This window comes from Budorcas taxicolor, chromosome 7 (assembly GCF_023091745.1).
Source record: "Budorcas taxicolor isolate Tak-1 chromosome 7, Takin1.1, whole genome shotgun sequence".
NCBI classification, from domain to species: Eukaryota; Metazoa; Chordata; class Mammalia; order Artiodactyla; family Bovidae; genus Budorcas; species Budorcas taxicolor.
In genome coordinates this window covers 45,866,968-45,893,027 of record NC_068916.1, presented here as the reverse complement: position 1 = coordinate 45,893,027, position 26,060 = coordinate 45,866,968, and the positions used below count along the sequence as shown (strand labels likewise).

The following is a 26,060-nucleotide window of genomic DNA, read 5'->3' as shown; positions in this document are numbered from 1 at the left end:
CTTATTTTTTTATTTTTACTTTTTCAGCTGCGCTGCACAGCATGTGACATCTTAGTTCCCTAACCAGGGATCGAACCCACACCCACTTGAACTAACCCACTCCCGCTCACAGTGGAAGCACAGAGTCTTAACCACTGGACTGCCCGGGTTTTACCATTTATAATTACCCTACTTGGAAGAAATACTCTAAGAAACAGAGTAGTAAACACAGTTGGTTTTGAAGTAATGACTTTATTAATAAATATACATCCATATGATGATGTAGATACAAATCATGAACACTACTCCATTCCCATACACATAATTGCACACGAGTAGCTCAAGTTCATGGACATAAAAACATACACAGTATCTATTCAGACTTTTTACAGCAGAGGACAGCGTGCTTATATGTTAATCGGTAATTATTTTCTCCATAATTATCTGTGGAAAAATGAAACTGAAACTAAAAGAATCAAAGTGGTCTGATTACTATAAATCACATACTTGATTTACTGTAGCATTAAATTTTCCAAAATTAAATACATTATATGTGAGAGAACAGATTTATCTACTTGGGGAGAGTAAGGGGAGAAAGCAAAGGAAAGATTTAGATACATCCTAGAGTTTAACAGCATATAGTTAAGATATAATAAAGAGAAAAACATATTAAGTCAAAGGGAAAAAACGTTTCAAGCAACTGTTGTGAATTCTTATGTTTTACTATATACGGATCATAAAATTTTACTGCATATATAGACCATGACTGACAGAGTAGCAGTTATTGTTAACATCCCCTGAATTGTTCTTTTAAAGCTTCTTAGAATATAAAAGTTTGTTGTTATTTTTTTTTTTCATTTAGCTCATACATTGGCTTTTCCTACATTGTATGAGTCACCTTTAACCTAATAAATGGATCCAGATCATTCCTTTTGCTCCTTAATTTTAAAAAAAGTTACTTATTTCATGAAAAAATACATGTAAATTCACACAAACATCAGTTTGAAATTAATATTACCTTTACTACCTTAACAGATGCTTCTTTTAAAAAGTAAATAAAAAATATAAAGAAGTTTTTAGTATAACTGAAAACACTGATTTTTAAAACATCTCCAAATATTTAAAATTAATCAGATACCTATTTTTTTCCAATACAATGTGCTAATTTTTTTTAATATCCAGTGCAAAACTCCAAAGATAGTATCAAAATCATCCCACACTAAAGATTAGTTATGCAAAGTTATATCTGTCAAAAAATGAAAATTTCATCTGTATTAGCTCCTAATATATTGATGTAAGAATAAATAAGGCATGTTAAAATATTTTTTGAAGAAAAAAGTAAAGCAAACTTACTTGAATAGCAGATCATTTTCTGACCAACAGTTTAAATATAGAATAGTGAAACCTATTTTGTGAATAACAGAATTACACAATATAAAATTAGCAATTTACCTTTCAAGGAACAAGTACACAGTGGGGGGGAAAAGCCAGTTTTCCCCAGCTGATTATATTAAAGTATAAGGAATTGTTTAACATGCTATTTCAGTGTTTATCATGACAAGAGACAGTGTTACAAAAGATGCACAACATAGTCTTTGTAGAGAAGTAAAAATATTTTCTATGTTAAGACTTCATTCATGTTATCACTTGGATGTCTTTCTCTTCAACATGGCACCAATAAACTGTTCACAAGGATAAAAGGAAATAGAATAAGAAGATGCTCCTCAGCATACAGATCTAATACTCCAGATAACTTCTCATAAAACAGAAAATTCAGCTTTCTAAATGGGGTTATCCAATCACTTTTTTTTCCTGGAACATAGATCCTGATATTAATAAAACACTGTTATGGACATAACTTCCTTTAGTTGATCTCACCATTCATTAACTTGTATATGAGATTCTTCATACAATTCATCTGCTTTATCTTCTGACACACAGCACAGCACCACTGAGTAGATGTGCTGGAGGATGGAGACCCCGGAGGGGAACAAATGTAGGAAAATGCAGGGAGAGAGGGCATGTTCAACAAAATCAGGAAAGAAAATAAAACTGAAAGGAAAACATCAAGTGGGCACACTCTGAAACACAATACACAATCACACCCTTGATTATGATACATGTAATTCTATGGGAGAACATTAAAGTTAACAACTGCTTTCAGGAATTCAAAGGAGGACTTCTAAGCAGCCAACTGCTAAAACTTCATCTTTGGAAACAACTGAACGACAAATACATGATAAAAGTGGATGGATGAACATATGAATAGAGATGTAAGCATCTGTGTGTGTCAGAAGTTATACTGTTCTAAGTAGATTCATATTAAAAGTTTTGTATTTTAAGCTTCTGCAAGAAGAAACTGTTATAGCAATTTAGCTGCCAGAATGTTACAACTAATTATGTAGTCATCCAACATTGCTCTCTATGGTTTGTGCAAAGCTAAAATTGTTGAGGTCACTGTCTTAGAAGCCAGTGCGCACACGGTCCCCACATAAAATGCAACACCTCTTACTGTAAAGAGCAGCATAAAGTCCAGCTCTTTGTGTCTGGCATGGCTGGAACACCTGAAGGCTTGCTGCTTTTTTCCTGATAAAACAGTTATGAAACATGACATCCATTTGCAACCAGTTTGCATTAACTGAGAGCAAACCCAAGCAACATAACATGCGCCCTTTGAAAATTAAAATTTTCAAAGATTAAAAATCTGGGGATCCTGCAAACCTACATTATAATTTCAAAGGCATTTAAGCTCACAAATACATACACAGTAACTTTAAAATTCAGTGGAATTTTTTTCCCAAATCCAAAGTTTATAATAATCTATTTTATTTAGATCAAACTCAGAATAAATAAAAATGTATATTAACGAAGACTGCTTTCAAAAAGAGGAACGAGAGATATCCCTCTGTCCCTTCTATACATGTCTGCCCAGTGTTTTTTTTTCTTTCCTATCTTGCTTCTAAAGGAAAATCTGTTGGAAAAAAATTTATTTTGGATGACGTGGTCTTATTAGAGCCACGATGAGATTTTTAATTAAACTAATCAACATATTTCTTACATGTTTCATGCATAGATTGATTCCTATTTCTTAATATTTGGGTTCTGACAGTCAGAAAACTGCATCTTGTTTGTACCAGTTTTACAGTCTACCATTCAATTTTTGTCCTTTGGTAGATATAGACCTGAAACCACAGTAAGTGCTAATGCAATGGGACAATTTATCAGAAAAAATTTAAAAATATTTTTAAATAAATGAACATTATTAAACAGTGTTTTAAGCATAATGCTTTATAACTAAGTATATAAAAGGTAAAATGTATTAACTATAGCAACATGCAGACCTTAAGAATATTTCTTTTTCTATTATATTAAATATGCTATTCTCAGAATGCATTGTATTTCACCAAAAATGTAATGTGCAGTTTTTATTAAAAAGTTTAATTTTTTTGTAAATATGAATTGTTTGTAGTGTTTGGTATACATGCTGTTAGGCAATTAAAAAATACACAACCTAAACATGGCTGAAAGGCAAATGCTAAAGAACTGTTAAAGGAATAATGGTTAAATCAATTAATGCCATGTAGATCAATAAATAAGAAACTGTTTAAACCTAGAACATCAAAAATAAGATTTTTAACATATGAAGTCTATGTAAATGCCAAAGCATATATCTGTGTCCTGTCTCATGAACATAAATGTTACCAAAAAATACCCTCCAGCCACTACCTCAAGTAATCCTGAATCATTAGTTTGCTTTGTTCCATCAGTTAAAAATACCTTTGATACTATCTTTATTATATTGTAAGCTAACTTCACAAACTAATAGGTATAATGGTTTCAAATATGTAACACATAAAGCATTTAGAATGACAAAAAAATAGTAATGAAATGAGATACAACCATAACTCTCAAGGAAAAGCAAAAACGATTTAGATAGGTGTTACACTTGAACCTATGTACAAATACAAAGCCACTGCTTATGCCTTGAGTGCGTCTGTCAGCATATGACAGTTTGTGAGCAAAAGCAGAAAAAAAAAAAAATCAAATGGGAAAACAAATTTGGAAAGCCCAGGCCATATCATGTACGTCGAAATAAAACCAAGAAGCTTTGGGATTATCCACAATCTTCCTTCTAAACCTGGCCCTCCTTTCCTGCCTCATTCATTCATTGGGTGGCTTGATTTCGCTGCTGGTTTCCTCCACCCCATGAACAGCTCTACCATGTATCATAGGGTAAGGAAAAGCAGCAGTCCCACAGCCATAGCCAAGATCGGCAAGACGGGATAGAGCTTTAATGCTACCTGGAGGTCTCCCTGGGCTGACTTTGTATCCTGCAGCTTTAGTTGTACCCAAAGGTCTGCCTGGGCTTGTTTTAAATCCAGCCGCTTTGGTGGTTCCCAGGGGTCTGCCTGTGCTGGTCCGGTATCCTGCTGATTTGGTGGTTCCTGAAGGCCGGCCACGCTTACCAGATCGGTTGAGATTTTTCTTTTTCTTTAGTTCATCTTTTATCTCTATGCTTCTGCCACCTGCAGTCTGCAAGTGTGTTTCATTTAATGGGTCTTGCCTCTGACAAACCATTGGTTTGTGGCTGACTGTGTGGCTGTATTTGTTTTGCTGGGAGGAATATATGTCAAACTGATCAGCAGCTCTCATGGCATCTTCATTGAGGCAGGAAGGTTTGCCAGGTCCACAAAAAGCTGGATTACTGCTGGCAACAGGATGCATCATTTTCTACCAAAAATAAAGGACAAATATGCATAAACACACATATAAAAATACATATCTGAATGACAGCATTTAGTGGGAAAACAGTCAGTCTCCCAACAACTATGCTGGCTCTCTAAAATTAGCTGACAGGCAGAACTCCAGACCACTTATAAACACACACACACACATCAGCAGATTCAAAGATACTTCTTTTTTCTCAATTTAATCACCGGTAGGCATAAAAGCCATGCAAGATAACTAACACCAGTACTGATTTAGTAGTCATAATGTTTTCTGCATAGGAATTAGAAAAGTGTGTATGTAAAATCTGTTATATTTTGTAGGTTTTTCTTTTCTAGATTAAGTCTGAAAAAAGATAATAAAGATAAGAACTGTTATTAACATGCTTTTTTTTCTTTAGTTTCCTTAACATTCTTTGAATGTCTCCCTTTGGCCTTTCATTGTATATCCCACATGTATACTTCTGATCCAGCCAGTTTTCAAAGGTGGAGGCTTCTTCAGCATTATCATAATTTATTATTTATACAAAATCCTGAGTGTATGTTACACTATATAAAGACAGAATGTGCCAAACAAAGAACACAATCTGTTGGCTGCAGGCACTGACTCCCTTCAAACTGTTCTATCCAAACAGGAGGCAGCACCAACATAAAGGGTAAACAAAGGTTTCCATTAGCTAAAATAAGTGAACATTTATAAAACAACTGAAGCTTATACTAAAAAATATGTGTAACAATCATAATAAAATACTTTTTAAAGTGTAGTTATCAAGACAAAATGCTGAATTGTCCCTTGGCCATAAATATGACATGAATCTTTTCCCCTTATAAGAGCTCTGTAACTAACAGTCCAATGACTCTGTTTTGTCTGTGAAACATCCCTGTGAACTGTTTCTTATCTAAAGGCTATGTAATATGACCACCACAATGACAAGTCAGCTCTCAATAGCCACATCATTTAGAAACACAGAAAAAGAGAATCTATACAGACTACAATATTATATTTCAATGAGGTTAAAAAAAAAAAGACATGGGTTCTAATTCATATTTAGAAAGAGTCACAAATGTCTATGAAGGTTCAGCCACAAGTTGTTAGATATTTGCCTGTACCTTTCATAAATGTAAAACTGCACCAAAACCCCAGTTATGAAAATAGTTACTCCAAGAGGCTAAGAACATATAATTAATGTGAGCCAAAACCACTGCAAATTTACTTTAATCATAAACCTAAAAGGAAATGGGAATCAAGTCAAAGAACTGAATTCAGTTACATTACTAAATATTTGCTAAAAATCAACAGATATAGAGCCATTTTCCATCTAGCTTAAAAATCTTAACTATGAAGGAAAAACACCCTACAATGAGAAGCTACTTGTTTATGGCAGAAGCCTTATAGATCTGAGAACATAAATCAAGACTGGAGCTAAACACAAATATCAAAAGGAGTAATTCCTCACTCATTCCCCAAGCATATAATGAGAATGAGGTTGTTAATTATCATTTCATTTGCTCAAATTCTAATTTCAAATGAGAAATAAGAGATCATCAAGATATGTTCCAAATGTAATACTAGTAACTGAAAGTTACCAGTTCTTGAGATTTTCTATGTGGCAGGTAATAAGCTTGGTACTACATCTCAACTCTATCATCACGACAACTCAGCTTTATGAGGAACATACTATTAGCTCTATTTTAACTTCAATCAACTTGCCAGGGTCACACATTAGGAAACAGTAAAGCCAAATACAAATTCAGATAAATTTTGAATCAACAGGGTTTCTTCACAAGCACAATTATTATTTGAGTCAGATAATTCTTTAGCTAGGGTGAAGGTGGGGGGTTGTCCTGTGCATTTTAAGATGCTTAGCAGCATCCCTGCCCTCTACCCACCGCACTCCCTAGATGTCAGTTTCTATACCCTCCTCTTTTCCCTTTCAATTTGTAACAACCAAAATATCCTCCAGACGTTGCCAAATATTCTCGGGGTGTGTGTGGGGTGGTGTGCAGGGGACAAAATCTACCACCCATCATGAGAATCACTCAGCTATACTAAAATGAAAACACAAAAGTCAATTCAAAATACTTCTGCTGAGGACTTTCCTAGTGGTCCAGTGATAAAGAATCTGCCTGCCAATGCAGGGGAGAAGGGTTTGATCACTGGTCCAGGAAGATTCCAATGCCATGGGCATCACAGGTACTGAGCCTGTGCTCAATGAGAAGTCTGGGCACTGCAACTAGAGAGTAGCCCCCTCTCTCGCCACAGCTAGAAAAAGCAACAAAGAACCAACGCAGCCAAAAATAAATAAATAAGGAAATACTCCTGTCAAAATTTTTATTCAACTCTTAAGCTACTACCTCTTTAAATATCCACAAAACCTTTCTATTGATAACATCTACAACACCTAAATCAAATAGATTTGTTTTCCAAACTGAAGAAAAGCCATCGTTGGAATTTGTGAAGAGACCAACCACATTCCTCTCCCCCACAAGTTATAAACTAAGAGAGAAATATACACAGGACTTAGATAGGAATCAAAATACTATTTTATTGCCAATAAAATTGGACTAGAGACCACATGCAAATACAAAGAGAAACACACTAGACCTCTGAGCAGACTGTAAGAGAAAAAGTGATCCCTTTCTTTTTTTCTGGTCATGCCTTGTGGCTTGGGCCACACAGCGAAAGCACAGAGTCTTAACCACTAGACTGCCAGGGAATTCCCAAGGTGACTTCTTTTTCAATTTTATTATTCAGAAATCACCCTGCTGAAAAGCTCTAGTATAAACAGCCAGAAAGGTACCAGTCCTCTTCCACAGAAAGTACTGCCAGTAAAAGGAGAAAACGGTTTTTTTCCTACAATCTGTTGCAATGTTTTATAGCTCATGCCTTTTAAGTTCCTATCACTAACCAAAACCTTCCCTCTGGACCTACTTCCCTTAGCTTCATTTTCTCTTAATATATCAGAACATTCATCATCTATTATCACTATCAGGATATATAGTCTCAGTTTACATTATGTTTAGGTTTTCAGAAGCAAGATTCTGCCATATATCCTCTACTCAGACACCAACACCGTTCAACTAACATTGAAGAAAAACACAACATTTAAACAGTAGGCAGACAAAAAAAAAATTTTCACCCATCTTCAACTCCTTTAATCTTCTCAGGAATGTATGCATTTGGTTTGTATTATGCTTTTTTAATATTTTATTTATTTATTTATCTGGCTGCTCCTGGTCTTAGTTGTGGCATGTGAAGTCATAGTTGCTGCGCCATGTGGGATCTAGTCCCCAACCAGAGATGGAAGTTAGGTCCTCTGCTTTGGGAGCACAGAGTTCCAGCCACTGGACCACCAGGGAAGTCCCGGTGTGTATTATGTTAATTTACTTCTGATATAGCTCATTTATAATAGAGGGCCAACTCCATGCAAAACACTATTCTAAGAACCAGGACACAAAACAGACAGGAGTAAAGTTGTTTATCCCAGAAAAGACATGATACTTACTTAAAAGATTTCTAAAGGCTAGTTTAGAAGGGCTCTATATTTTCCTTCCCCGCTAACACCAAAAAATCAGTACAATTCTCTCCTTACTCAATAATTAACAATCTGGAAAAGAAATTTACTATGACTGTTACCCATGTAAACAGTTACCTAAAAAAAAGAAATAAGAGTTAAAACCAATCTTTCTCTACTTTCAGGAGTCAACTTTTTAAGATGGGAGTCAGCATCATTAGATCCTTCTGTGCACAACCGTCATACACATAAGCATACACAGTGGTAGGTGCATGTTGAATTGATATGTTTGTACATAGTATGTACACATTCAAGCTTTAATTGTACACTTAACAATGCCTCCCTGGTCCCAGCTCAGGGCTCACCAGATAACTGTTCTTTCTTGACTCTTCGGATACCAGAGAGTTCACTGAAAGCAATGCAGGCCTCATTTCTTAAGAGAGTTAGTATAACTACTACTATAACTAATACATTTCTAGAAAGTTTGAACTGAATGAAATCCAAGAATACAAAACCAGACTGTGAAGACTAGCAAAGGTTAATAATTTTTTTTAAATAGTTCACTGACTATAAGGGAATCAACTAAGAGCTTCTATATATTTTAACACTGACTAAATCAGAATTCTCTTTTTTCAAATATTTGTTTGGCTGTTCCAGGTCTTAGTTGTGGCATACGCGAACTAATTCCCTGCCCAGGAATCGAACCGGGGTCGGTGAGTTGAGAGCATGGAGTCTTAGCCACGGGACCACCTAAATTTGAATTCCTAAAGCATATGCTAAAACTTGCCATCCCTGAAGTTGTTTTACTGTGCATTTAACCTCGGAAGTCTTTTCGTGAGCTGTTCTTTATGAAACAAGTCATTTTCCTTCTCCTGAATGTAGCAGTCATTACTGCCAACATAAAAAACTACAACTATTTTTAGTAACTTCAGAACGTATTCACTTTTAAACATGGAGAAAATCGTCCTTTCAAGAAATCCAAGTTCCGCTCTCTTCTAAAGAGCAAACGCATAATTCTCAGAGGTTTATTTCATGCCATTTGGCTTGTAACAACCATAATCATACGCGATTTCATAATTCTAAATAAAAGTACATTTGTGAGCGACTTCACTCAGAAAATCTATTCAGCAAAGGCTAAAACAAATGCCAGCAGCCATGCACTCTGCCCCACCACGGAAAGTTTTGATACTAGAACAGAACATGAATAACGGCCTTCTTTGTCTTCCTTCTCCTCCTTAATTGTGCCCCACTGCGCAGTTTCCCCGGTGCCGGAATCCTTATTTGACAAGAGGCGTGTAGAAATATATTACCTGTTGTGCCCGAAAGCGATTTATTAGTGTATCAGCAATAACAACTTTGTAAGAGATATACGCCCACACTAGAGAAAGGGCTGTGTAGCCTCCGATAATCAAAATTGATCGCCCGCCGTCGTGCACCCGGAGTTCGGCAAGCTGCACAAGTCACAGGCTACTCCATCTGGATGTCCATCTCGAAGTGGGCAGGCATTAATTTAAAGTGGCGGGTGGAGAAGTGATTCCGACCTCCCGAAGAAAAGAAAGGGCGACCCCTCCCCCCGCCACAAGAGGAATTTCCCCCCAATAATGGCTTCAAGCCCAGGGAAGAGCAGGCTACAGACCGGGGCCCCTCCTCTCGCTCCGGGCTAGGCCAGAGCCCGTTCTCAGGCGCGGGTCGGAGAGCTCTTCCCACCAGCAGGCTAGGCCCTCATTCTGGCCCTCTCCTTGCCTTCTCCACGAGCACCCGCCGCCCACTCTGCCCCTGGCCCGGCTGACAAACCCCCGCGCGCCTTCTTACCTCAGCCGCTCCTAGCCCGGCCCCTCAGCGTGCCCAGGGGCTGCCCATCGGCTGGAAACCTCACGCTGGCGCCGCTCCTTTCCCAGCCCGACGCCTCTATACTGCGCTGAGAGCCCGAGACGAAGGGAAAAGCAGGGAGGGCGTTGGCGGCGAAGCGGACGCTGGTTTCCAGCTCCCACCGCAGCCACCGCTCACAGATCTGCCCCGGACGCAGGAGGAAGAGGCCGCCACAGCCCCGTAGAGCGAGGTGCGGCGTGCGCGAGCTCGCGAGCACCGCGCACGCACACGCACGACGCGAGAGCCAATCTCCCGCCGAGGACCCGCACGCCTGCCTGGGGAAGAGTAGCCCAGGGAGCCAGGCTGCGCTTGCGCGGCAAGACGGCAGGGGGCGGGGCTTAGGCCGGAGCTACTTAGGCTCTGGTGCAGATCGCGCTCTCCAAAGGCTAAAAACTTCGTGAAGTGCGTTTTCATCGCACTTCAGTGATACGAAGGAGCCTGGTAGGCTGCAGTCCATGGGGTCGCTAAGAGTCAGACACAACTGAGCGACTTCACTTTCTCTTTTCACCTTCATGCCTTGGAGAAGGAAATGGCAACCCACTCCAGTCTTCTTGCCTGGAGAATCCCAGGGACGGGGGAGCCTGGTGGGCTGCCGTCTATGGGGTCGCAGAGTCGGACACGACTGAAGCGACTTAGCAGTAGCAGTCAGTGATACTGGATCTATTACTGACCCCATTTTTCAAATTAAGAGGACTAATAAATGGTGGAGCTAGGATTTGCACCCAGCACCCTTTGGCAAAAAGATTGCCTTATTGTTCTAGGCGCTGCCCAAAGTACATTGACACGACAAGCCTAAAAGTTACTTATGGATGGGCGGGGTGAGGTCTCCACCTGCAAATACTAATAAAATGGGGAATATTCAAATAATGAGGTGTTTGAGCTCTCAGTCCTAGGATCATGCAATAATTCTCATTTTGTGAGGCTAACCTTAAAGGTTAATAATGAAGTTCTTATGTCCATGATCTCCTCAGAATTACCATATTCTTCATTCCATCATGACACGGAGGTAGTTTGCTTACAAGACAGGACAGGACAAGCAAACAGGACAGGTAGTTTGCTTACAAGATCTCCATTTATGTAGCTACTGCAAGATTTCTAACTTACGGGTCACCCCATACAACCCAATTTAGCAAACGGTATTAGTTTCCCCAGTTCTTCCCTCGGTTAATTCAAAGATGTCAGAAAGGGGAGGATTTAGAATTAGGAACGCTGCTGTGCGGAAGATACATATTTTTAAAAGCATGGTTGTTTTATGTTTTAAAATATTTTTCCCAGCCATGCCAGGCTGCTTCCAGGTTCCTAATTCCCCGACCAGGGATCGAACCCAGACTCAGCAGTGAAAGCGTGGAGTCCTAATCACTGGACCACCAGAGGATTCCCAGGAAGGCAATTTTTCTGACTGTGGCAAAAGCCAGAGGCAGGTACTTGATCCTTTTGCCCATGCAATGAACACTTAAGGATGTAATTCTTAGCAATGACTTGTACCATGAGTCAGCATTTGGCCCAGGGGTGCTGCCAGTAGGAAATAAAGGAAGAGTAACAACTTTTCTGGGTGAACACACAAGGAGAAACATGGTAGGTTACAGTTCATCGAGTCACAAGAGCCAGACGTGACTTAGCGCCTAAACAAAACAACAGCAACAACACAAACCAGGAGGCAAACCAAATAGAGTACACAGAACAGGCAAGCTCAATCATTCTCTGGCAAGCAGGGTTCTGTAACAAGATTCTAACTCTCAATCTAATTAATCCTATAAAATACTAGAAAACAGGACTGATCATACTAGTATTGTTCACATAGAAAAATACCAACATAGAAAACAACTAAAACATATACACGGATTTTAGGGCACATGAAGTAGCCTTCCAAAGACTTTTTAAAAACAAGTTTTCTCTAAGCAAGATTTCTTTATTCTTGAAAGGGAAATATAAGAATGCACTGTAGTGCTGCCATAACATGACTTTTCCAGATCCTTAATTTTTGTAATTTTAAGTTTCAACCAAAATAGCATTTGTACATGAAACCACTTAAGAAGAAAATCTGTCAATGGCCTGGTGGTCCAGTGCTAAGGACTCTTGCATTGCTGAGGCCCTCGGTTCAATCCCTGGTAGGGGAACTAAGCTCCCCACAAGTCGTGAGGTATGGCCAAAAGGAAATTTTCATACCAGTAAGGTCAAATGATTTGCAGGCCCAATGGAGAAGCAGACAGAAGAACAGAGGAAGTCAGACATTCCCAGGTTTGGGACCTTGGACAGTGTGTGCACGTGCATGCCTGTGGGTGTATGTGCACACGTGCATACACATGCTCAGTCACAGCCCACCAGGCTCCTCGGTCCATGGGAGTTTTCAGGCAAGAATACTGGAGCAGGATGCCATTTTGTCCTTCAGGGGATCTTTCCCACCTAGACAGATTGTGTCTCCTGCACTGGCAGGCAATTCTTTACCACTGAGCTGCCTGGGAAGCCACGGTACCTTGGACAAGTCACTGCTTTTTCCAAACGCTTACATATTTGTGAAATGAAGATAATGTCAAAGTACTAAGAATATAGGACAGACACAGTCCCTAACCTCAAGAAACTTACCTTCTGGTGTAGCAGACAAAAATGCAAATAATCAAAATACAGTGTTAAAAGCAATGATCTGGTATTTTCAGATAATTATCTCAAGTTGGTCTTAATGATGTACTGTAGTACACATAACATGGTAGAATGTACAACTAGTGCTGAATATAGAGGCTTTTTCAAGGGCATTTATCCTCACTTCATTTGTAAAAAGAGCACACTTATAACTGTCACACTATTTGACTTATATCCAAACATTTCTTCTTCAAAAGTGTACACCTGTGAAATACAATTTGGACTCAATTCAACATTTTGCATTCCTTCTCCAAGAGCCTCAACCTGGCCCAGAATAGGCCAGTCATATAGGCAAACCATCATGATAAATGGTGACTGTATACATGCGAAAAGGCCAAAATAGGAATATTCAAATAGAGTGGGAACCGGCTGCTGCTTAAAGATCTTTCAATTAAAGCAACGAGTCCTCTAAAATACTATTCATTTGAACTGAAAGATATCTATAGGAAAAATGAATGTCATTTTCTAGATTTTAGTTTATCAGTAGTCACTGACTGTCTTTGCTAGTATACACCATACACCATATAGCAACACTGAAAGATACAGCAATAAAGAAAACTTCAGAAAATGCCCTCCCATACACCCATTGTAGTAAGAGTACTAATTATTCAGGCACTATTTTTATATGCTTTAATGATTTAAATGTATTATTTCATTTTATCCTCACAAAAATCCTGAAATAGGTATTACTATAATCTTTTTATGTGAAAAAAGACATTTTAAAGCATTTAAGCAACTTGCCAAAGGTTGTCCAAGTGTCCCCCATATGTGAATTTACTTATAATTATGTATATGAACCATTATACTAAACTGTAATATTGTACTTGATATGTAGTAACATAAAATCTACTCAAAAAATTCAAAGGATGAGATTTAAAAAATGAAATACAAACAAGAGGCTCCAGTATTTTCTCCTTGCTTTCCAATAGCTTACTGTGACCCACTTTGGAGACCACTGCTTTAGATAATAGCTAGTCAAAATCCAAGAACAAAGCAAAGTGAAGATTATCAGTGGCTTTCAAATCGGAGTATGTATCACAGAATCATTACCATCCCAGACACACTTACAAGAGCAACCCTAGACTTTTTTACAGTTACAGAGGAACTTGTGTTCTCTTTAAGGGCATCGCTCCCATTTTTCCATGGAGCTTTCCAAATCTGAGATTTAGGCTGAGGGCTGGCTGGGGGATGGCAAGGATTCTTCCAGAAGTGTACAGTACAACTCTGGGAATCTCAGCTCCCAGAAGACTCCCTCAGGCAAAGGCATAGAAAGAAAACATTACCTTCAATATTACTTTGACATGGCTGGACATGGGCACCTGAGAACCTCCTAGAAATTCAGGAATAAAGGCCAAGGACACTTTTAACACTCAAGGGCTGCTGGAACTGCCAGGTGTTGATAGGCTGCAAAAAATCCACCTACTACCAAATGCCAAGTTCAAATGACATGCTTTTGCTGTGGACAAAGAATATTTTTCATACTGAATCCTCACATTTTCTTTACTCCATAATAAGCGAAATTGTGAAAACAGACTAATATCCAAAATGCATTATTTCCATATATTAAAGACAATTAGATTTTCTTAAATTCGACAACTCTAAGGTTTTACAGTAATCCTGGTGATATCTGAGAGAGTAACTCTGAGTTCTAGTTTTCCAAAGGGGTTAGAACTTTTTTATTTCACATTTTTTTCCCTCCGAAAGAATTTGTCAATGCAAATTTAGAATTTCTTTCTAAAGGTTTGAGCTTCAACATCATGAACTTCTATAAGCTTATGCCATATCTGTAAGAGGACAAGGTCAAGAAAAATCATCATAATGAAATGCTTCACCTATCATGTGACTTGACAGTATGCACTTATATATCAGTTTGGCCATAAAGAACCAGAAAGGTGAGACCACTGATACTGCAGTGGGGACATGAAGAGAATTCATTTATTTACACTTTTCTTTCCATATTTCTACTTGGACTCCTGCTCAAATTAAATTATAAGTTGATACAGAAGAAAAAGGACCTTCAAATATCTGCAACTGGTAATACTGCAGATACAGTAGGGAATCTTTACCCAGTAACAGAAATGCAGAGCTGGCCTAAGAGTACGGCACGTTTCAATAAGTAATGTGTGAGATGCTGCTATATTCCAAGCCGAACGCCTCACTCCGGAGAGATTTTATTAAGGTTCCCTGGAAGTTACAACACCTAAACTGAGTACAACATTAAGACATTCCCTCTACCTCTCAACACACATTCATTTGTTCTCTTTCTCTTTATATTTACACGTATGTCTTTTTACACATATGTCTTTTTAAAAGATTAACTTCTGTTTTTCATGCCGGAGCAGAAAGCATAAAAAAATGTCAATAGATTCTGATTTTTATATAAAACTATGTACCAAAATGTGAAGAACTGGAAGCTCCAGATTCAATTCTAAGAGGAAAAGTATTCTCATGGATCACATTGGGCTAGCCACTCAGAATTTATGCCTGCTATAAGAACTCAGCATCTGTCATCTATAAATGACCAAAATGGGGCTAAATAAATAAAACAGTTGTTTACCCTGAACTTCATTTCAATTACCATTTTCCCCTCAACTTCTATCTCAAACAAGTGCTAAGTTATCTGCCACTAAAGGATGTTAGCTGGTGGTTTTATAAAGTAAAGCAAGGCATCATAGGAAAAAGAGGTCACACAAAACCAAGTTATAACTTAGAGGCTTTGCTCTCTAGGCTGTGATTTTTAAGGTGCTGGTGAATTACTTGGAAGTGGATTCCACAGCTGGCTTCATGGGATTTATAAACCCAGGCATTCAAGAGCTGGTTCTGTGCAAACAAACAAAAAACGTCTTTGCATGCAGGATCTGCCTCCTTCAAAAGAACTGCAGTCACAGGTGCACCATGACTCCCAGCTGAACACCTTGGCATACCGACAAGGCTGGTAAGATACAAAAGATATCAGATAATAAAGTGTCTAAAAGGAGCTGGAGAGAATCTAGACATTATCATTTCATTCTGTATTTCCACTGTTTAAGAATAAGCGTCACTGTGATAAAACACCAACTGGCACATGAACCCATTATTTCACCTACAGCCTATCTCATGCCAAATATAAACACCATCAAAGGTTAAGAGGCTTCCTTAGGAAGATATTTGTGGATAGAACTATGTATTTTGGGTTGTGAGAATTTTTTACTAGAGTATTACTTCTCTCACATGCCTAGCAATGTAAACAAAATTAGATATGCAGCAGAAAACATCAGCAAAGATAATTTTAGGAAAATGCAGGCTACCTTTATTTTACAAGGAATTTAAAAAACATGAGCAAATATTGATATTGCATTTTTTAAAAAACAAATTAATCTGTATGTCATTCAAATTTTAAAAATCAAAGAGTCAATGTGACACTAAACAATGTAGTAACAAAGAAGCGGGCTTCATTTTAACAGAATACTCTCAGTGGCTGATGACAACTAGATGCACAAACACAAAGGTAATGATACTAAAAGGCTGTAAACTCTGAATCTCAAAGCGATGGAGCAGGCTGAAGGGAGCACCAATTGCCATCAGTGTGGGACTGTGACATAGTCTATCAAAGGAAACAGACTATCACTAAGTAATAAAAATAAGCATATAAATAAATGCTGGGGGTACAGGAGCCCAAGATGCCTAAAATTTTAGAGAAAATGGTTTATTTGATTCTATTGTTACATGTGTTTTATCTGTTTTCTTCCTCAAGTAAAAGAGTGGATATGTGAGAGATTTAAGAATATACCTGAGATTTTCAGTAAGGATAACTTCAGATTGAGGAAATCATGATTGATGCCTCCTGTTTCTTTAACCATCTAATATACTACTGAAATGAGTTAACAGCTATAATACGCTTTGGGTTTTTTCATTTTTAAAAGCTCTAAGTCAAGACTACTTAAAGGAACTTCTGTATCTTTTAAGAAATACAAATATTTCATTCCTGAAAATTTTATTTTTCAAAGAGTGGCAACCATATCAAGTTCTAACACACCAGGAGTCTTGAACATTAGGTGATCCAATTATCACAATTTAAATTAGGATACTCAGGAAATATATATCAAGGTTCAAAAATATAATTTATGATTCTTTTAAACTAAATTTCACTGAGAAATGTTTAAATTCTAAGTCTAAAATGTGGGTGCCACGCTTTTTTTTTTTAAAGAAAATTCACAACCTACTCAATAATCCTGAAGAAAAATCAGATTGGTAGGGTGTTTATATGTACAGATGTATGAATGAACACTTTAAAGGGGAAAAAAACAATCACGTTCATATTTACAGGTGACAAATCACTTTCACTTCAGGAAGATTAGAAAAGAGCTAGTAGCTAAGCACAGAGCCACAGGTTGTGAAGGGAACCTAAAAGCAGTCAATACTAAAATTCTTAGCAGTCTAAAGGAATGCAAACACTTCTTATACTACAAAACTTTAATTTTACAAAACCAAACAGCAGTCCAACTATGACCCTCATAAGATGATAAAAATTGAAACAAAAACTCTGAACCCATTTTGTAAAACTTCTATTGTAACATTCTTATATCCAGTTCATATTGTTCTACTCGAGTCAAGTAAGATTTAAGCTCAAGGTAGAGACACAAAATTAGAGAATTTTACCTTTTCTGAGGAGATGATCACAGTTTCATTGCAAGAAGATAAAGTGAACAACCCCTTAGCAACCTTTGTACTTTATTATCTTCAATGGAAAGTTCAAATATTTTAATTGCCTTAAACTTCTAGAGTATTACCCAAATAGTTAAAATATTGATATTTAAGTTTTACATTAAAGGATACTTTAATGAAAACAGGCCTGCTTTAAATAGAGTTTGATAATTCTGGGGGTACTTACAGAAAGAAGATTTGTAACAAATACTGGTTTCTAATACTTAAAAAAAAAAATCAGCAAGACTGAATTTTAAAAATCTTAATTTAAAATACATTGTAAACTGAAGACAATAACTGCCACATTTATCACAGACCAGCACAGGCAAAAGTTTTTCTTGGATGTTTTATAAGACTTTGTATCTTCCTTTATTTGTTGGTTGGTATGAATTTTGCTACAGGAAAAAATAAAAGGTATATGATTAGTAAAAGGAAAATGAAATAAAAGGAGAAAAAAGCATGTTATTTCCTTTACAAACTTGTACAACTATCAAATATTTAAAATAAAAATATTATTTAGTGAGAAAGAAAGAACTATCTAACAATCATTTCTCTGTGTTCACTCGACTACTCCTTAACAATGGTTCTGAACCAACTTAATGGTGGCAGCATTCTTTTTTTATCACTCCTCGGTCAAAGTCACTTGATTTAAAGTTTGTTTTTATTCTTTCCTCTCGCTTTGTCTACATTCCATTCTTTAAATTATTTTTATCCATCCAAAGAAATGTTCTGTAAGGGAAATTTTAGAAAAGCCCTAAAATACACATTCTTTGTAAAGTCTCCTTTCAAAGGATCCTCATCCCAACATACACACTGTAGGGAGAATTTACAAGAAGGTGTCTGCTTCCTTTGGAAAGGTGGTCTATAAAAGGTCCATACCTACGTTTAAAGCACTGACAAACACCTAAGTTTAAAAACAGTGGCAAAAATGTAGAGAAGCGGAAATTTTCATACACTGTCAAAAGCAATGTAAACGGATATAACTACTCTGAAAAATTATTTAGCAATACCAACTTAAAGCTAAAGTATACATACCCTGTAACTAGCAATTCTACTTTAGGGCATTTACTCAAAAGAAAAATATACTGAAGTGTACTACAGAGACGTGGAAGAATGTTCAGAGAAGCGTTATTCATAAAAACTCAAAACTAAAATGACCTCAAAATCTAAACCATAAATTAACTGTGGTAAATCCACGGGCTTAACTATATAGCCACAAAAATAATAACTGCTATATGTAAAAACATGGATTGATTTCCTCAAAGTCATGTTGAGAGAAAGAACTTAAGATACAAAAGAGTCCACGGCACTTGATTCCACTTATACGGAGTTCAAAACTAGGCAAAACTAATCTATGATGTGGAAAGTCAGAAAGTCACATCTGGGGGCGATGAATAACAACAAGGAGGAACATGAGCAGAGTTTCTGGGATCCTGGTAAGGTGCTCTATTTCCTCCTCTGGGCAGTGATCACACCAGTGTGCTCAGTTTGTGAAAATTCATCAAACTATATCATCTGTCTGCTTTGCTGTATTTATACTAAATGGTTAAATAAAACATTGATTAGAACAAACAAGTCCTTGAGGTTTTTACTCACCAATCGGATCAGTTCTTCTTTTATAAGCCTGGTGATTTCTGCCTTCGCTTTCTGCACAGCCAGCTCATTGGCACCTGGTGAGTGAGTGGAGAACACTTCATATTACTGGAATTACACTGGATGTTTATCCACCTCATTGAGATCCAGTAGAAACACTGTAGGTGACTTTCAGGAACACTGTACTACTTGCCAAGAAAAGTCTTTCAATACCTGGTAGAACCTCATCTACACTGTATCACGGCTGCTTATTATTATCATTACTTTTAGAGTTTCAAATGTAACCACTGAGTTTAGTGCTTAGAGGGTTAAGGTTAGTGAGGTACTACTGTTATAAGTTCTTGGTATATTGGTATGCAAAGAAAAAACGATTTGCAATTTGTCCAAAATAGAAGAAAAAGGAAAAGGAAAATACACCTTCCCAGGTTCAGTTATTTAACAAACACTTACCGGATGTTTATTATATTCTTTAAAGTCAGCAAATGTTTCAGAAATGTGTCATCTGAACAAAGTCTTAAAGCTGAAGGAGGAGAGATGACAGGGAAAGCATTTTACAAAGGGAATCAATCATGCGTGCAATGGTACAGATTAAGAAAGGCATGTTTAAAGACCGAAGACTAAGAGAAGTATAGTATGGTTGAAAGAAAAAAGTGTGTGAAAGAACACAGCCAAACAGCCAAACAGATGAGGCAGGCTGGAGACACGAGTAGAGTTATAAATTCAAGAAGCACCCACCATGTGTGGTATACTGTATGAGATTCGTTATACAAAGTACTCATCCATGCTCCATGTGATCCTGTAGGCTACTAGAAAAACAAACTTGGAACGACATTACAGCAAGATGAGTAGATTAGGAAGTAGTCTTTTCAGAGGAACTTTTAAATATCATCTCTTCCAAGAATCTTTCCCTATCTTCTCCAGGTGGCGTTAAGTGTTTCTTCCCTCAGTGCTCTCAGAGGATTGTGTTCATACCATCGTGAAAGCACATTTTTGAGGTAGAATATACAAAATATTTTTCTTTATTAGATGTGAACAGTGAAGAAGAACAAAGTAAGATGCTACAAGTTGAGTCACAAGTAAAGAAACTAAAATGTAATAAAGGAGATACTGAACCCAAGAGGAAGAGCAGGTGTTGTTATTAGCAGTGATGGCGGTTAACTGACATCATTGTAGCAGAGGTGCTCATGGGACACACCAAGCTGGAAACGTCAGTAAGACCAATGGAAACAAGGCGCAGAAGTAGAGGAAGTGGAGATTAGAGCTCCATCAAGGACAGGTGTGGAAGGGTTTGAAGGCAGGGGATGATGCCAGGAGGCAGGCAAGTCTAGAGCGGGAACTCGGTGCACACCCATAAAAGGAAAAGCGCTAGACCAAAGAAGCAGACCAGAGATCAAGTAGGAGTGAGAGAATGTCAAAGAAAGAACTGGGGCTGTAATGTAGAGAACGATGGTTTTATTATTTTTATAAGAAAAATCAAATACGGAAAGCAATTCACAAGAAATGGGAAAATTCTCCCCCTTATTAGATATGATTAACTTTTTCAAACCCAAGGAGGACAGAGAAGGAGAAACGGAGGAGCTGAGGGGAGAGGAGGAGGAAAACAGAGGATGAGGAGAAGGAGGAGGGAGAAGAAACAGTTTAACAACAGGAAGAAAAGAGACATGCTTATGGCTATGAAGTCACAGCAACATATCTAATCTAATCTAAGCCCCACACCTCGACCAGCCATTGACCACAACATTTTAAAGCTGTGGGTGCTGGAAGGGAAGAGAGGTGGATGCATGTGAAGCCAAGGGTAGAATCAAGAGCTGAGTCAGAAATAAAATATAAAAAAAAACAAAATTGAGAAGGAAAATATGCTACTTGGCATGAGTTGGTGTGTAGCTTGACGCTCTGTGCTGTTTTAAAAAGAAGGAAAATGATACTCTCACCCAGCTCAAAGCAGAAGAGCAATTTTCCTGTGTTAGTTAGAACCTGACCATTTGGACTGGTTTAAATTTTCGACTTATACAGCTTCTTTAGGTAATGGGTTACATATGTTTATAAGCTGTCAAAAAAAGAGGCATTTCCTTTCATTGGTCCCAAAACAACTCTGGCTGCTTTTAAGGGATTCTCCACCAGTAAAAAGAGAAGGGTCACAAAACAGGCTATAAATTATACAGGCTGGCTAGGCACGTAGGTCCTTCCTGTTCTCCTTCCCACTGCCTGGTGGGAGGCCTGGAGCTGCTGAGCCACACTGAGCCTCTAAGGAGCCAGGCAGTGGGGTCCCTCCAATTACAGAACTAGAAACAGATGACACTAGGCCCCTTGCAACACCTGTTTTCATCCCATTAGTGTTCAATCGATTTGGTTGGAGTTTCAAAAACTAAAAGATCATTTAAACCTAATCATCTATGAAAATTCTCAAAGCTTTAGATCATTTTAATTACCAATCTCCAGCCCTTATTTAGCATCTTTATGTCTCTAGAATTCTCAAGATTCACTCTTAACAACGTTATCTTGTTATTGGGAGGGAAAGACCTGCTTAGATTTTAAAAATTAGATGTTACTTTCTAAGTACAAGTTCACAGTGGAAAGCACCCAGAACCATTGTAGGTAGATAGAAAAGTTGGCAGAAGCCGAGGGCTTCTCATTTCACTTCATGTGGTAGTACAGTAGATGTGTTCTGGTAAAGTTATATACAAATTAAACCTGGCATACATTAATTATACTACATTAAATAAGCATAATTACCTTTAAATTAATAAATTACACAGGAATCTTTTTCAAAGCAAAAAAACAATCTCTCTGATTTACCTCTTTAAAACAATGTAACTTAAAGTACTGATTTTGAAATCTTAGAGATACTTAAAATATTGTATGTTATTACAAAAAAATAAAATACTGGTTTTGCTTAAATGACACCTATCATATTCAAGCTGAATAAAAAAGGATGACTCCATGTTTACCAAGGTTTTATCATCACATTTCACTGAATGACATCTTGTATGGCCTAATAATACAATAGTAAGAGAGAGCTGTCTAGTTCCAAGCACAGAAAAGATGTCAATGTAATTTCTTCTCCTTGAACATCAAGATGCCAGCAATCCCCATTTTACCTTGCAATAAGGAACAGTGTCACATGATTCAAAACCACACTGAGTCACTGGCAGGGCAAAAGTCTTTCAGGATATATAAAAGGGTACTATTTAAAAACCTGACCTGAAATATCAATACATATGATCCAGTTTCTCAAAATCACAATCACAAACCAAAAAATGCAATTTGTCTAGTTCTGGACCCACTTTCTTTGTACATCAGTTGAAATATGTATGGCTCTTCTGTACAGTAACGGTAGATTATCAATAACATGGAAAACATACAGGCTGTATCTGAGTTTTATACCTTTACTGCAATTCATCATTATTAATTTTAAAAGGTATTGTCTGTGTGTATGATTCAGTGGACTAGGCCAGTGTTTGAGACTGTACAGGGCGTGGGGGTAGCGTCACTGTAGCCATCTAAGCAGGAGGTAGGCAGACTCTAGATTTATATGACACATGGAATTAAGCTACTTCACAGCTCCCATACCAGTATTCAATAAACATTTAGTTCATGAAATAAGTGAAATGAAGCTGTGGCTGGTCTATTCTTAAAAATCTATTATAAAGATGTTAAAATTAAATATAAAAGAAAGGAAATAAGTTGTCCAACTATGTTATGGATAATACATTAGGAAAAAAGTCAAAATAGAAACTGTCTTTTGAATTCATTTATGAATGTATGAAATAAGGTTAAAAAGCACACCTGATCACTCTTAGATAACACATTAGTTATAGCCTTTGAGCTGTGGTAGTAATTGTCCTGTTTTTCTAAAAATGGCATGTATGAATTTACAGGCATAAAATTAGAGGCAATATCTGCTTGGATAAACAAGCATTAAGGGGATTAATATAGTTGATTTACTTTCTAACCTTAACTTTGGCCAGAATGTTCTACTTACCGGAAGCATAAGGACTTAATGGACTATTCTCCAAAATACATGTGTTCTTTTAGTCATTTTCAAATTTGACCAAACTGTCAAAAATGAGAGTCCCCAACAAAGATCACTCACCTCTATATATACTAAACTTCTAAATAAAGACCACAAATGATAGGTGAAACTTTTTAACAGGTGTTCCTTATTTTCAGTCCTCTCTAGAACTGACCTCATATTCTCTCTGGGTCTATTACATCTATTATCAACTTTGATCAAACTCAAGATGGAAACCGAACCAACAGTACATACTTTCAATTGCCAAGTAAATTTTCCGCTCTCCTTCCTTGGGCTCTTTGCCAGGTGGGAAGTATGTTCCTCTGATTGTAATTGCAGCTTCAGAATATTCACTGATTCTCTGCAGAGCTTCCTTAGAGGTAACTTTCCACCTAGCAGTCTAGGAAAGAAAAGAGTTGGGGGAGAAGAAATCTCTTTACAACAGGATAAAAAAAACCTGAGGTCCTAAAAGAATAGGTTAGCTAAATCATGTTATTGTCAATATTAAAATTTTAATCAACACCTTCATCATAAATTCATTTAGATTCTAATGTACCTAGAATGTAATCATAAAAATGAAATTTCCAGTGTTGTCTCCCCATCTAGATAAAAAGTAAAGCAGCCATTAAAATGTTCATGGTTTTTTCTTTTTATTTATCTATTTACTTGACTGTGTCAGGTCTTAGCTGCAGCCTGAGGGCTTACATAACCCGGAGAATGTGGAATCTTAGTTCCCTGACCAGGGATCAAATCCCCATTCCCTGCATTGGAAGGCAGACTGCTAACCACTGGACCATCAGGGAAGCCCCTTCATAGGTTTTAAAAAAGGTATTTTCACTCCTAAAAATAGGGTTTCTACTCAATTAAAAAGTTTAAATCTGCTACTTGCCTGTGGGAAGTCATTGATCTCTAATTCTTCCTCATATCTCTTAAAAGATTCATTCTGTCCACCATCCTGTCTCTCCTCTTCTTGTTTCTCCAAAGGCACATAGTTGAGCTTGGCATTTATCTTTTCAGCAAGTTGCTCTGCAATGGTTTTTGCAGATACAGTGGGAGCCAGGATGGTGCCACCTCTGAGAATGGCATTGGTGGCCTGCTGCATTACATCCTGCAGTTAAAGAAGACCTACAGTCAAATCTCAAATGAGGGCAGAGACAAGACCAAAGATCCCACCACAAACTCTTCTCTGGAAAGCACTAACTAAAAGCATCTTTCTTATGTAGAGTCTGACCCACTGGGCAATTTAACAGCATATATTTATAACAGAGAGTTTAATATATCTGCCTTACTTGATGTGAAAACTAAATACCCAACTCTATATTAAAAAATTCTACTGAGCCATAGATCATTAGGTAACTCTTGATATAAACTATAGTATAATATTTCTAAAATCATTTACATACCTTGTGGCTATTATGGGTTTCCTCTGAATCAGTATGTTTGCCTACTACTACCACTGAACTCCTCTTCCCCTCATGGACAAACCCAACATTCTATAAAGTATAGTAAATGTCTTTATACAACATACTCTTTTTTTACATTTGTAATTAATTTTACTATGTACCTAATACAGAGATAATTCTGTGGGAAATACATGACTCACATCTCAAGCTCTTCCAACAACAGTGAAAAGTTACAGCCATATGATTTCACAGGAGTTACTAGTAACAATAATACAAGAGAATTTTAGGTGAAGTGCTGCATCTCTGCTTTCACAAGAGGCACAGGCTTGAGTAAACACTGTAATTCACTGGTTAAAAAGGATTCAAAGACCCAAGGCTCCGAGCCTTGACTGTGGCTGCCTCATCAGGTCAGTCCACTGGCCTCTAGTTTGGTCATTCCACTCAGCAGTGCAGACCTGAACCTGTATACAACTACTGGACACAGGGCCATGCAGGTCCTCAACCACTCAAAATCTTAAAAACACTGTCAACATTAACAAACTGTTCTTTGGGAATGCTATGAAAATTTAACCTTGATTAAAAATTAAGTTAAAATGCTGGAGGGAGTGTGGGAGAAGGGAACCCTCCTACATTGTTGGTGCGACTGTAAACTGGTGCAGCCACTATGAAGAATAGTAGGAGGTTCCTTAAAAAACTAAAAACATAGCTACCATAACCCTACAATCCAACTCCTAGGCATTATTTCCAGAGAAAAACATGATCAGAAAAGATACATGCACCCCAATGTTCACTGCAGCACACTTTACAATAGGCACGACGTGGAAGTAACCTAACTGTCCATCAACAGAGGAATGGATAAAGAACATGTGGTACATATGTACAATGGAATATTACTCAGCCATTAAAAAGAATGAAATAATGCAATCTGCAGGAACATGGATGGACCTAGAGTATCATGTTGAGTATAGTCAGTCAGACAGAGGAGAAATACCCTATGATATCCCTTAATGTGGAATCTAGAAAGAAAAGATACAAATGAATGAACTTTTACAATAGAAACAGACTCACAGACTTCTGAGGATGAACTTATAGCTGCAGGGGGGAAGGGGAGGAGGGATAGTTAGGGAGTTTGAGATGGACATGTACACACTGCTGTATTTAAAATGGATAGCCAACAAGGACATACTGTAAAGCACATGGAATTCAGCTCAATGTTATGTGGCAGCCTGGATGGAAGGGAAATTTGGGGGAGAATGGATACATGTATATATATGGCTGAATCCCTTTGCTGTTCACCTGAAACTATCATAACATTGTTTGCTAACTGGCTATATCCCAATAGAAAATAAAAATTTTTAAAAAAAGAAAATACATATGTGTGTGTGTGTGTAACTGAATCACCTGGTTGTACAAAAGAAACTAACACAACATTGTAAATCAACTACAAAAAAATGAAGTTAATCAAAAAACTCACAGAGAAAGATGGCAAGTAAAATATTAAACAGTTTCCCATTGTCTAAACTCATGTTAGTTTGAGTTATATAACTGGATGTTTGTACTACCACAACATTGTTTGTTTGCTCAATAACCCACCAGTAAACACAGAGTAAGAAAGAAAAAGAGTTCTTTCTTTAGGATTTTG

At 37.4% G+C, this 26,060-nt stretch overlaps 2 protein-coding genes across 3 annotated transcripts in view; both read right to left on the bottom strand.

Moving 5' to 3' along the window:
* Window positions 1-1,367: 1,367 nt before the first annotated feature.
* On the bottom strand, window positions 1,368-10,255 carry C7H5orf24 (chromosome 7 C5orf24 homolog). 2 transcript variants are annotated; one of them, XM_052644065.1, is made up of 3 exons: window positions 9,422-9,455; window positions 4,281-4,710; window positions 1,368-2,565 (listed from the first exon to the last, which is right to left on the bottom strand). In XM_052644065.1, the coding sequence occupies exons 2-3, from the start codon at window positions 4,705-4,707 to the stop codon at window positions 2,402-2,404; spliced, it is 591 nt and encodes a 196-aa protein (XP_052500025.1). In that variant the 5' UTR covers window positions 4,708-4,710; window positions 9,422-9,455; the 3' UTR covers window positions 1,368-2,401. The 2 variants fall into 2 exon arrangements, with proteins under 2 accessions (XP_052500025.1, XP_052500026.1); XM_052644066.1 differs by lacking the exons at window positions 1,368-2,565; window positions 9,422-9,455 and adding an exon at window positions 10,034-10,255 and having other exon boundaries at window positions 4,141-4,710.
* A 7,337-nt stretch (window positions 10,256-17,592) lies between these two features.
* The window catches only part of DDX46 (DEAD-box helicase 46), a 46,889-nt gene continuing 38,421 nt past the window's right edge, over window positions 17,593-26,060 (bottom strand). Inside the window, exons 20-23 of the mRNA XM_052643473.1 lie at window positions 23,905-24,123; window positions 23,271-23,415; window positions 19,007-19,080; window positions 17,593-17,805 (exon numbers count right to left, since the gene is read on the bottom strand). Coding sequence (XP_052499433.1) covers window positions 17,758-17,805; window positions 19,007-19,080; window positions 23,271-23,415; window positions 23,905-24,123 — 486 coding nt within the window. The 3' untranslated portion in view covers window positions 17,593-17,757. The remainder of the gene's footprint in view (window positions 17,806-19,006; window positions 19,081-23,270; window positions 23,416-23,904; window positions 24,124-26,060) is intronic.

What these genes read in the sequence shown, in the direction of transcription:
- C7H5orf24 (XM_052644065.1), bottom strand. Translation starts at nt 4,707, where the DNA reads ATGATGCATCCTGTTGCCAGCAGTAATCCAGCTTTTTGTGGACCTGGC. An exon ending in CAGCCCAGGGAGACCTCCAG is followed by an intron (nt 2,566 to 4,280) that starts GTAGCATTAAAG and finishes CTGTTTTATCAG; the next exon opens with GAAAAAAGCAGCAAGCCTTC.